Genomic DNA, 13,160 nt, shown 5'->3' with positions numbered 1-13,160 from the left:
AGCTGTCAGTGGCTAATGCCAGATACTCCGTTTCTGACGTAGGTGCCTGGAGTAGGTCAGGATGGACTGTTCAGTTTCATTTTCCCTTGCAGAAGGTACATCTGGGAAGGTGAAGGCTGACTGTCAGCCCGAATTTTAATGTTCACAGAGCTCCTGGAAGAAGTGTGCAGTGACAAATCTGTAACAGGGATTGGCACCCAACTCATTCAAACATTGTGGAAGAAGGGATGTGCAGAGGGTGTTCAAAGGAAATGTTCAGTAAGGCAGGTGACAGGTAGAAAGGTAGAAAAGGGACAGGGTAAGTGCTTTGGAATATTCTGGCAAATAGGCCCTTTAAAGATTGTTACCATTAAAACATTTTCAAAACTTGAAATGTGTACTTTTTCTAGTTTACTGGCTTTTTAAAAATTAAATAGATTCCTTTTGTCAGTTCAGCAAGTGGCACTTAAAGAGGTGCTCTCCAACAGAACCAGACAGCCTGGTTCTTTGTTTCACTGTGGACATTAAAGTGTGTTCAGAGTTGCAAAGGAGCAGGTTTTGCAACTCTTGGCTATAGAAAGACGTCCTTAAGATGTGCTGGGTTCACACCCTCAGTGAAACATTTAGATTTGCACTTGGGATGACCCTGGCTAGAATGGAAAGCATTGAAATGTTTGCAGCTGATCTTCACAAACCTGGGAAAGGAAAACACGCATATTACTTGTACCACATTACAGGAAATAAAAAAAACATTGCACAAGCAATTGAGAGCACTCACTTTAGCCCCTGGACCAGTTTCCCAGACTTTCTAGGAAGAGCCCACTGCCTACCTCATGTTGCTAAAGATTGCTCAACACAATCTCTCTCTTCAACAAGCCTAGTGTTAGCCTGGAGTCCTACATTCATTTATGGGAGTGAACCTCATTACACTCATGAGAGGCTGCTGAAGTCCCACACACAGCAGCAGCATCATCATCTGTGTTCCACACAAGCTGTACCCAGTGCTGCAGAAACCAAGCTCTATTGAGAGACAATCAGCAGTGATTACCAGGAAAAAGACATGTTCTGCTCCCAGGAGATTCACTGCTTATGAAATCTAGAACACAGTGTATTTGAAGCTGCTTTTCACCCACTAGAGTTACTCATCAAAACTATTTTGTTCTTTTACAGTGAGCAACCTACAGTGTGTTAATTTGCTGGAGAACATGGAAAAATCAAGGCAATTTTCATACAACATGAGACCAACCACTGCTGCAAAACCAAAAAATACAAGACTCAAGCATTAAGCAAAACAATGTTTGGAATTTAAAATCCATTCCAGTACAGCTGTTATCTTCCATAATGTATAAGCCATCTATGATGTATTAAACCTGAACATTTTCAGTTTTGTATTATCTCAGCATTACATGCCAAGCACACTTCTAAGGAGCTGGACTCATTTTGTGTACAAACTGGTTTCTAAATGCAACTGTTAATTTCTTCACCAATACAGGATGAAATCTGAATTGCATTTGAAGACAGAAAATGAAGCACTAAGCCCAGTATTGCAATAACATTGCAGGGGCAATAAAAGCTTTCCATTGCAAAAAGTAGGAATTTTGAATGTGTTCATCAAACAGAGTTTCAAAGAAGAGGGAAACTGTACTAAAGATACTACAGTTCTGAGAGACCAGTGGTCAATTTTACCTCAAGGTCATTAAAATAATTTCAAAATCCAAGCAAGAATGGGAGAACAGCCTTCATGCTCCACTTCTCTACTAAAGAAACAATTGTTCCTTAGCTAACTATGGATGTGGAAGGAAATGTAGACCTGTTGACAAAAAACACTAAAGAAACTGCTTTCACAACCTATGGAAACTATTAGGGCTGTGTTTTCTACCCTTTGAAATGATCACAATTTTTTTTAATAACTCTTTTTCTATGTGCATTAGAGAAGCAAGAAAAAATGAGCCCTACTCTAGGAAAAAAAAGCCAACTTTTTTTAATAGCTTTGGAGCTGCCACAGTGTACAGTATTTACCTTGCTCAAAGTATTTAAAAATATGAACTCAGCAAAAATAAAAAATGTTACTCTAAAGCATACTGTTTTCGATTTTTTTTTCTACTTGGTACTACACAATTCTATTTTTTTTAAATAATGTGATGTTTCACAGTAATAGATGAGCAGAGTCAATTTAAGTCCGCTTGTCTGAAAGCTCTTCAGCATCAAGGACTGGACTTTAATAACCCTCATTGTCATCACCACATTTTAGTAAAATCCCTTTCAGTACCATCTACTTGCTTAAAAAAAAGGCAGTAGAGGTAATTTCAGTTCTCTGTAAAATTTTTATTGTTTCACTTACAAAAAAATTGACAAGCTTTGTTCCAACATATTCCATTCAAAACTAAATAGAAGTAAATGCTTTACAATAAATGCAGTTTGACCTCTTCAATATACTGTGTTTATAGGGCCAGGTGTCTGGGGATGAGAGGCAAGGTAGATGTTGAAACAGTAATGGAGGTCTGTGAGCCACTGCTCCTGAACTTCACCACTCTTCAGTGTCTAGAAAGAAGGAGAAAAAAGGTAACACTCAATTTCCCCAATAGCATTTGCAAAACCTGGCTTGGTTTTTACAGGTAATCAGGTGCACTGTTAAAGGTACAAGACAGCCCTGTTCCCCTGCACACAGTGACATTGTTCCTCTCTTTTATACATTTCAACACTGTGTGTCTGTTAAATAATAATAAAGTTACAACTGGGTACACTAAGTCATTACATTACCAAGTGTGTGAGTTAACACCAGATGTGCTTTCCTTATTCTTAATTAGAGTGGCTCACTTACTTTGCAATTCTGCAATTTATAGGCAATTAAAATGCAAATGAGCACAGTGCTACCAATGCAGGAGAGCTCCCCAACCCCACTCTAAGGGGAACTGCTACCAACAGACCACCCAGCCCAGGCCCAGGAATTCCCTCTTCTCAGGATTATATAGGTGGCTTACAAGAACCCAGCAACACATATAACCCACCCACGGTAGAACAACACAAGAACTGGTTGTGGTATTTTCCACACTAAAAGGAAACAACCCCTTCCCTAACCTGCAGGTTAGAGAACCTTGCCATAATGTCTTGTATCTGCTTTCACCACTTTTTAAAAACAGCTCCTCTTGAACATTTGCAATGATTTTTAAGAATGAACATGACACACATGTGGTCTCTAGGAAACAAGAACTTTCATACCATGATGTCCTTGATGATCTGTTGCACCAGAAACTCATTTGTGATCATATGGCTCCTGAGCTGCCCGTGCTGCATTAGTAAGCGAAGCAACTGAGCAACAACGGGCAGCTCCTCCCGACAGATCCTGCTCACTTGCAGGCTTTGCAGCATCAGCCTCAGTAACCGTGGCAGGAGTGCCAATGCAGAAATGCATGATCTCCACAGCATATCCCTGAGAGGAAAAGAATCAAAACTGAAATGACTGAGGACACACATTTCAAGGATGCTTCTGTGAACTGGCTGCATGGCTGTACAAGGAAACTTGCTTCTGTGGATTCAATCATACCAGCTGCATTCACTATAATTAGTGGCAAAGCAGAAAATCTGTACCAGAAAATGCCAAACTTGAAAATATTCCAAAATTTTGTACAGCACTGGAAAAAAGTTAAGGGCCTGACCTGGAAGCTATAAATGTTGTTTGATCTCTCACACAGTGAATTTCTGCTTCATGCAGCTGTGAAGAGGTTTTTGTTTCAGTCATTTTTCAGGTACACCTGAACCTTTAAGATTCATAAGAAATTAAATAATGGACTCAGCTGTTTGTGAATGCAAGTCATTAAATACAGAAAGAGAAGGAGGAGTTGGGCTTTCAATTTTCAGGAAGCTTTCAACAACTTTTCTGTATATGGAAAAGTTTGACCTGTTTAAAGACATTTCTGTGTTTCAGGTGAATTTATTTGAATTTGTTATCTGTAGCTTTTGGATTTTTTAAATCAAATGGCTTTGCAGTCTACGTAATGATGCCTGAGAAGTTTGAAATATCAAATCAATGTACTCATAAAGCCAAATCCTTTGCATGGTGCTTTTCAATGTACCTAATGAAGCTAAGGTTAAAGATTAAGGTATAAATATCCAACTTTACAAAATCAGGATAGTTGTGACATCCAAGCAAAACAATTTGAGATGAAACCTTCGTCAGTTACTGTTTTAAGTAATTCCTGGTAACTTTGCAGGTGTTTTTCTTAAATCTAAGTGCTGATTTGAAGCAAGCAAAAGAGAGACAGGGAAAAAAACTCTGAAGGGAGGGGGGTATCCTTTCATTTCACATCTCTAAATACTTGTGGCTGCAAAGACAGAGACAAGACAGTAAGAAAAGCAGCTTTACCTTTTCTGTAAATGCTCTGCATCCTCTCTGTCTATAGTTAACAGGAAGTACAGAAGACTGTAACAACAAGAGGCCAAGAACCTGTGCAGGTTTTCACTTATGATGCAGGCTTGATCCAAGAGCTTATTTATGGCACACAGAACAGATCCAGCTGTGCTATCAGGTATTACAACCAATCCAACCTGTATTAAAACAAGACAAAAAAAAAAAAAAACAACCACCCAAGTCCATCACTTTATACAAGATTTTTTGCTGGGGTACACACAAACCTAGAGCTTTCCTATGGTGACATGTTTTACTTTGTTTCTTTTCAAACTCTAGAGACCACTGCATTTTTTCAAATCCCTGCTTTCCCAATAAATTGCCATTCATACCAACAAAAGGTTAATTTGACATCTTCATTCCATCCCCTCCAAACAAACACTCATCTCAAACATATCTGAAAAGCAGCACTGCTTTGAGCCTTGCTCTGAATGACAGTGCAGACACAAACAATCTTCTGGGCAGAACAGGTCTTTCCTTTTAACCATATATCATGGGACTGGGAAGGCCTTCTGAGTCTTGAAATGGCACTGAGCAGTCACTGAGGTAGAAGAAAACTCTGATTTATGCTACAGAAAGGAAAGCTTCTACTGAATTGTCACCAGGGTGAGTCTCCTTTGAAGACCAACAGGAGCTTTATGAACTGAAGTAAATCAAAGCTAATGAAATATATGGTGAGCCCAAAGTGGGGTGATGCTCTGATGTTGTTAAAAGAGAGAACTTCATCTTGAGTAACTTTATAGGCATGATAAATAATTTAAAATAAAATCTTGGTTTTTGTAGAGGTAGTGAATTAGACAGCAGTTTAAATTTTGAAGTACTATGGAGTAAGTACCCTAGAACTTTCACTTGTAAAGCCATAAAAAAATCATGCACTGCTAGTGTGGCACCATTTACCTTTAAAAAACTATTAAGGAGTTTGAGAGTTGTCTAATTTGCTCACCTGCAAGTACACTGTTTTTAACTGACAGAGGGAGCTGGTTCACTTAACAAGGTCAGCTGTTTCTTTTAGAAATGTTTAGAAGATCAATAAAGTACAAGCTACAGAAATGTGAAATGTATTTCATTCATACCATTACTTGTGAGAGGTAAGGGATACAGAACAACTACAAGCTGAAACTTTTAAATCCTTCCAGCCCAAGACACTGGGTGTATTTCAGGGCCACGAGCACAGATTGCTGTCCCAGGCTGACCCTGTGCCAGTCAGGTGCAGAGGCAGGAGGAGGAGGATGATGGTCCTGCCTGACAGAAGGTGGGACTGCAGCTGTTACCACGACCCTGCTGAATACTACAGGACACTGAAGCACCAAACAATTAAAATGAATAATGTTCTTCCTGATCAACCATAAATAAATAATGGCAATGATCTAGATGGATCTATAAAGAACCATCCTGAAGATCAACTGAGCCAACATACTGATGGAATGTGCTGGTCAGCCAGTCTGAAAGATACAGAAACAGAGACATTTCAATTTATACAAATCCAGTAGATGAGGCTGCTCAGGTCATCCCCATATAGGATGCTGCCTCCATGATGCCTTTGTTTCCTGAGAGGTGTCAGCAGCCAGGGCAGCAGCCTTGCCAACCATAAAAACCCACTTAATGGTTTGCTCTTAAAGGGACAGGGCAGGAGAACATATAAGCCTTTTTAAAAGTTGATTTAAGTCAACATCCACCCCTAAAAATCCAGACTATGGTTATAGGTAAGCTACTCCCTATGAAAGCTTTGGTCTAGTAATTTCTCAATATGGCTCCATACAGGGAATGGCAGACACTGGTTAGATCACAGAACCACCCTGACAGGAGGGCAGGGGCAGTCCCTGTGTCCTCCCTCTCATCAGACAGCATGACAGGGAACTTCAGATTCTGTTCCTGACCATTCTCTGTTACTCAGCTCTGGCATGTTCAAGATTAGAAGACAGGCTGTAAAACCCAGAGAATGGGTCAGGTTGGAAGGGAGCACATGGAGTCATCTGGTCCAACCTCCCTGCTCAAGCAGAGTCATCCTAAAGCACATGGCACAAGACTGTGTCCAGACAGTTCTAGAGTATCTCCAGTGAGGGAGACTCCACATAATCTGCAGGCAATCTGTTCCATGGCACAGTCACCCACAAAGTAAAGAAGTTCTTCCTCATGTTCAAGTGGGGCTTCCTGAGCATCAGTTTCTTCTTACTGCCTCTTGTCCTATTGCTCAGCACCACAAAGAACCTGGCTCCATTTCCTTAGCATACTTTAGATACTTAAATATATAGATGAGGTAAAAAACCTCATCTAAAGCTGCTGGTCACTCTTTTGAAAAGCAAAGCAAACCAAGAAATGTTTCATTTATGGACAAGCTACCTTGAAGACAAGCTGAAGTATTCACAAATCTGAGCAAAATTACCCCTATAAGTTCAGATACAAACAGTTATGTATTCTTTGAAGTCCCCCAAATCTTGTTTAAAGCCTTTGCAAATGCTGAAATTATATGTTAAATACGTAGGATAAGTGGATTTGAGGATTAATGACACTGTTAGCAAATTTATCACAAGGAAGTTTTAATGTAGAAGACAAATGGTACTTACAAGATATTTACAGATGCCAGTCTGAAGAATGTCAAAACACTGACTTTGTGAAGGTATAGTAGACAAACTGTGACAGATTACCTGTTTTAATAAAACAAAGTTATATTTAAGCACTCCAAATACAACCAGCAATCACTCACTGTGCAGTCATACTTTGCTGACAGACCTAAATCCAAAGAACCTATAGGGACACACAGCAGTTTTGTCTCCAAGTACTGATTCTTTACAGTGTAGATGAATAGCATTGTCTACATACATGGTTCAGTGCTTAAAGAGATGATGGTCTACACCCATTAGGGTTTTTGGGAATGGCTCTCCACATTCTGTGTGATAGAAGGCAAAAAATACTCTTCCCAAGCTAGACTGCCACGCCAAGCCTCCAAATGCCTTTCCTTGGAGCTGCAGAATTTCAGGAAACAACTCCTCAAATAAATATATCAAGCATGAAACAGAGGGGTCACAGTGAAACAAAAGTAATACAACAAAGAAGAATGTAGCAAAGATCCATTTTTCAACATAGTTTCCTCTTCAGTGCCAAAAATGTCATGTTCAAAAACAATTCAAACTGTAATACTACTATGGAAAATCTAGTTTTATAAACTGCATAGAACTTTCTGGTGCTTATATATCAGCCACTAGCAAACTACCATAAAATGTTTAAGTCTCCTGGGCATAGGATAAAGAAGCAAGAGCTCCAGTAGAACTGCTGGTAAGCTGTACTGCAATCCTCAGCAGATGGCTTTCTCTGTTCCTCTTTTCCTTCCCCTCTATTCCAATAATTTGCAAGCTAGTAGGAGAGCTTGGATGCCCTCTCTTTGTTCACATCCACTGCTTATCTCGCCAGAGTGGCAACTAAAGCCTCTGGAGAAGCCAATGTGCACAGCCTAAGTGTGTTATCAGACCATGAGCAATTGTGATGTCCAGCTAAGGACAACAGAAGAACCAACACGTGAGGAATGGAATCTTCTCTTTGTGCTTAAGGGAATCAGAGAGTAGCAAGATCAAATGTTTGAAGGATGAAAGAATTCAAGTCCAGGCATTTTACAAATATCTCAACTACACAAAACACATTCCTCTAAGATGCCTCATGACTCAAAATCTGAAGAGAATTTGCACAGGAAGATCTGACCTGAGGGATTAAATTCTGTGATAGTGTTTTGATTTTGAAACTTTGAGTTCAGTCAGGTCAAGACACCAAAACATAGTATGACAAAATGACAAACTGAGATAATGACAAAACAGAACATATCAACCATCAAAAATAATAGTCCACAACATTTGCAGCTGGAGGATGGGAAAGGTTAGGGAAAGAACCATTAACTCAAGGTCCTGTGGTATGAAAACTCAGCCTTAACTAATGTGGATGCCAGTGCTAGTTTAATCAGAAATGGCCAAGCAGCAGCATTTGTCATGATACCAAAGCGCACTCAGCTTTCTCAAAATTACATGCCACACCTGGTTTTAGCTCTCCTTATGCCAGCCAAATTCAGGAAATCCTTAACACATCTGCCTAGTGGGACACAACATTATTGGGCTGTCAGGACATTGCTCATGTTAGTCAGTATCACAGGTGTAGTGCAAGTGTTTCATTTGACTAGTAGGACTATTTAAAAGACAATTTCATAGATGCTCTTGCACTCAATATCTTTACTATATATTTATTTTATAATGAAACATACATAATTAAACAAAACTGAGTACACCATCCTAAATATAGTAGGGGTTTTGTCCACTGCAATTTGAAAGTGATAAAATATTAAGTACTCTGGAATATTCCCAAGAAATCCACTCAAAACATCTGTGTTATTAGTTGTGTCAAGGGATAAAGTCAAGCTGCAACAGAGGTTATTACTGGGGACTGTCATGTCAAGGACAAACTGTGACTCCAGTCTGAGCTGGTATTTCAATGAGCAGCACTTACACAAAAGGTAAAGCTGCACTGATGAAATCTGTTGGATGACAGCTTCAAGCTGAGGAACCCTGCAAAGGCAGGAGGAAGGGACTAACCTATGGAAAAGATCACACAGGTTTGATGAGTAACAGCTACAGAAAAAAAATCAGTGAAAAAGATGTGGTGGGTCATGTGCTTGGAGACTGATAAAAACTTCTGCATGAAGCTATGAATTTTACCAGTTGGAAATGACGAAATTCTGTAACAGCTGACTACAAGTGGTTGTGAGAACCACAAAATGGGCAAATGTTACTTCAGGATGTAAAAATAAAGATAATCCAAACAGAAGTGCTCAGACAGAATAAGAATCATCTCTTCAATACTACTCTGTAAGATCTTGCTAAGAATTAGACCACTTCTGACATACTGTGCAAAGTAAGAGCCACTCATTTTCAGGAAAGGCAAATTCAAACCAAACAGATACAGAAAAATTGCACAGAGATCCTGTCTTACTGGTGTCAGTGCAAAGAATTTAACCTGCCTGGGCTGGAAAAATGACACCCAAGAAGGGATCTTATTGTCACTTACAAAGTGGTGAAAAATGCCGCACCAAAACAAATGTAACCAAACGTAACCACGATCATGGCTGGCTGGGAATGCAGATGAGAAGGAAATTGAGAAGGATGATTATGAAAGGGGAAAATGCAGGAGGCATTTTCACAGCATGATCATAGGACAGAGCTTGGGAAGTTTACAAAGGGGTTTGCCATATGCCCGTGAGCAAATCACACCAGACACAGTCTGTCAGGGAGATTCCTTTTGATTCAATACAGACCCACAAACTAAAGACCTTGAAAGCAAATCCACCAGTCCTACCCAGCAAAAACACCATTTCATTATTAATATTTCACCCTCAGGACTATGTCCCTAGAGCAAGCCCACCATTCCCCCAGGCTCTCCCTGTCCTCCCTGAGAGGACAAACTGTAGGAGCATTTAATGGATACAAGATGCCCACACTCAAGATTCTTCCTGAACTGGCAAGGAAAACAGGCATCATACCACTGGACAGCATCATAATTCCTTAGAAGGGCTGTGGTAAAGTGCAAGTTGATTTTTCAATCTTTTAGATCTTTCTGACCCTCAAAACAGCACCACCATTCCCTACATCAGTTCTGTTTTCCTGCAGTTAAGTGTGAGAGGCGATGCTTTTCAATTCTATAAATTAAATCCTGCTTGAAATGACTTTCATACCAAATGCCTGTTATTAAAAGTGAAACTGAAACGTTTTTAGACATGGAAATGAAAGGAAAAGAAAACTTAATTATCACATGAAAATTAGTATTTTCCCTGACAATTTATTTTCCTTAGGCAAGGTTTTGCATGATGTTTAATTTCCATAATAAAATGTCACAGCTGATTCATTACATTACATTTGATTAGCATTTATCACATTTTTGGCACATTCATAGATTGATTTTGGACCAAAGCCAGAGTAGTTTTGTTTCAGAGCAATCCTGAAGTGAATGGACTGAGAACAGGCATTTTTGATCAGGGAGGTTTTATTCTTTTTGAGATAACTATTTTATAACAGGTTTGAGTTAGGCTTAGATATTTTGTTGGGGTGTCCTTTTTTTAATTTTGTTTGAATGTTCACTCAAAAAAATTAACCTAAAGAAAAGCATTCTCTTAAACACAGGGTTTATCTGTTAGCATTATGCAGCAAATGCTAGGGGCTCTGTGACCCACTGGCAGATTTTCAAGGCAAACCCTATTGATCAGACAAGCCCAAGTATCACGAGCCATACAACTGCAAGAGCAGGTTCCTTACTAGTGCTTTGGGAAGTCACTGCTACAGAAGCCTCCTTGCCTGCCACACTGAAGTCAAACTCCAACAGCAGACAACTACAACAGGGGGAAAAAAACCCCAACAACAACAAAACACCATAAAACAACCTCAAACAAATTAATTAAAAAAATAAAAAAAAAAGATAAGAAAAGAAAAAACGAAAGGCTGGAAAGGCCCCTCAGAAGCACAGCCCGATCCAGGTTTTTTGGAGATCCTGGCACCATGGAGTATTTTACTTCAGCTGGATGAGTTAAAAGCATTTTTGCCACTGACAGCTACCCTGATTGACAACGCAATCCCACACAGGCTTTTCACAGTTCTAATGCAGAACCAGAGGAATTCATCAGTTTAATGTTGTTCATCTCTAAGATGCTCTCACCTCCGGAAGACAGAGTTGGGATGACCCAAGGAAGCCCAGTCTCAGTGTGAGCCCTCATGGCAACAGGAACAAGCACACCTGATGAACCAAGACTAATGTTTTGTTCATTATTGAACTGTTCCCACTCCCTCAATGCTTCCTGTAACACGACAGAATCCTGATTCAAAGTCTCAAGGAAACACCTTATCAGCAACTGTCTAGAGAAAATTTCTGTATTATTTCAAGTTTATTAAATGCTGCAAAGTACTCTTTTTTCGAAGAAAAATACTCACCTTCCTCTGAAGACACACACAAGCAAGAGCACAAAGAGAAACCCAAGCAAGCAGGAAAGATAATGGATCGAGTATTTTAGCGAGCCACTGTGTAGAGTCAGACCAAAAGCAGTTCAGACTACCTGAGAAGTGATTTTATTAAAAAAAAAGAAAGTTGGGACACACCAGATACTATAACCTAAGGTGAACTTTAAAATATATTTTTCAACTCACATCAACATGTACCTCAGACATGGATAACTAAAATGTAACAGGCTGTTCTGTGGTGAATTCCCCAGCCCTAGTGAAATGCCTGTTTGGAGCAGGACTGTATCCAGTGTAACATGTTAGTGTGGAGCGTAGAAAACGAGAAGTTTTCAGGTGATGGGGCAGGCAATGAAGCTTGGCGTCTGAATCTTGACCAGCTCCCCCGAAGCACCCTCGCTTATCAGACAGTGTACTCCCCTGACAGGTGCTGCTTCTCTTTCTGAAATAAATTGATTTGACAGGGCAATATTAACAGTGCCCTGAGTTGTTGAGAAAGCTGCGTACAACAAGAGATCTTTGTTCATCTGCCTTGGGTAAGCGCACAGGGGCAGATGTGAAAGATATTCCTGATTCACTGACTCCAGAAAAAAAAAAACAACATAAAAACCTCCACACAAAACCTCTACACATTCACAATAAAACAAAATCCAAGTTAAAAAAAGAAATAGCCAAAAAGAGTAACAGAGTCTGTAGGAGAACATTACACAGGTGAGCAACAAGGGTAAAAAACCCACTATTGGGCTAATTTTACATTTGGGGTAGCAAAATGGGAATGCAGAAACTTATTAAAGAATTACAAATACTTAAGAACATATATGGTGTTCCACATATTGATAGAGACTTGGTATTTCCAAAGATTTAGAAGAATTACAACACACAGTTTATGTCCTGGTCACAAACAGGGTAACTGCAGCACACAAATTCATCTTGCATCTGCTAACTGTGATGCTTGCCTGGCTGCAGGCCTTGGCTGTCATGGGCTCTGATACAAAATCTATATCTGAGAATCAATTAAAGTAAGTAAAGTTATCTTTATTTGCTACTGGACACAAATACCGGAATGGCAAGCACCACAGCTCACCTGTGCAACAATTTGAACATGTGCTCAAGTCTGGGTACCAGCAAGATTTGGTGCTACAAGGCAGAGAGGGCTAGAGACAATCACCCTGGTTCTCTAAGTGAGGGGCTTTTCTGAAAATATTGTTATCAGCAAAACCAGGGCTTATGGTCAACAGCCACTGTGCTACAAAGCCATACCTGAAGAACATCACAGGTTGGGTTCTCTTCCCAGAGCCATTTTATTAACATAACTCAAATAAAAGACAGCACAAAACAGCTTTTGTTTCATCCTTTTGCAGCTATAATATGACCTTATTTCACAGCTCTGCAGCTTCCTCACAGCTATAAAATGCCACCAGAGCCAGCTGCTCCTCCTCTGGATGCCTCCTTGTCAGACTACATGCAGGACAGTCAAAGGAACACCTGATGTTGAAGTCTCCAAATTCACCTGCCTATCTCTTCTTCAAACAAAAGGGCTTGAAAACACAGAAACATAGCTGCACTTAGCAGCTAAAACAAAATGCAGTGAAAACCCTGCACTTAGCTCTTGTCCCACAAAGCCAGTCTTTCTGAGCAAATTTAGGTTAGGTATCACAAGCCAGGATCTGAATATAAAGCACAATACACAGCACCTGTGGAGTTGTTCTGTGCAGTAACACTGCAGTGAGTTCCCAGCTCCAAGGTGTTTCAAGATACACTGGAAGTATATGATGCAGGTACAATGGAGCACTGGCCTG

At 39.9% G+C, this 13,160-nt stretch overlaps 2 protein-coding genes across 7 annotated transcripts in view; one reads left to right on the top strand and one right to left on the bottom strand.

Moving 5' to 3' along the window:
• Positions 1–2,055, top strand: part of INVS (inversin) — an 84,979-nt gene extending 82,924 nt beyond the window's left edge. For both annotated transcript variants that reach the window (XM_015617012.2, XM_033512181.1), the window contains one exon: positions 1,150–2,055. In XM_015617012.2, coding sequence (XP_015472498.1) covers positions 1,150–1,265 — 116 coding nt within the window. In that variant the 3' untranslated portion in view covers positions 1,266–2,055. The remainder of the gene's footprint in view (positions 1–1,149) is intronic.
• A 228-nt stretch (positions 2,056–2,283) lies between these two features.
• Positions 2,284–13,160, bottom strand: part of TEX10 (testis expressed 10) — a 54,796-nt gene continuing 43,919 nt past the window's right edge. For all 5 annotated transcript variants that reach the window (XM_019005556.2, XM_019005554.2, XM_019005557.2 and 2 more), the window contains 4 exons: positions 6,949–7,029; positions 4,343–4,524; positions 3,199–3,409; positions 2,284–2,520 (listed from right to left, as the gene is read on the bottom strand). In XM_019005556.2, coding sequence (XP_018861101.1) covers positions 2,407–2,520; positions 3,199–3,409; positions 4,343–4,524; positions 6,949–7,029 — 588 coding nt within the window. In that variant the 3' untranslated portion in view covers positions 2,284–2,406. The remainder of the gene's footprint in view (positions 2,521–3,198; positions 3,410–4,342; positions 4,525–6,948; positions 7,030–13,160) is intronic.

Source organism: Parus major, chromosome 2 (genome assembly GCF_001522545.3).
Source record: "Parus major isolate Abel chromosome 2, Parus_major1.1, whole genome shotgun sequence".
NCBI lineage: Eukaryota > Metazoa > Chordata > Aves > Passeriformes > Paridae > Parus > Parus major.
Note: the sequence above shows the minus strand (reverse complement) of the source record. Positions and strands in the feature narration are given on the sequence as shown.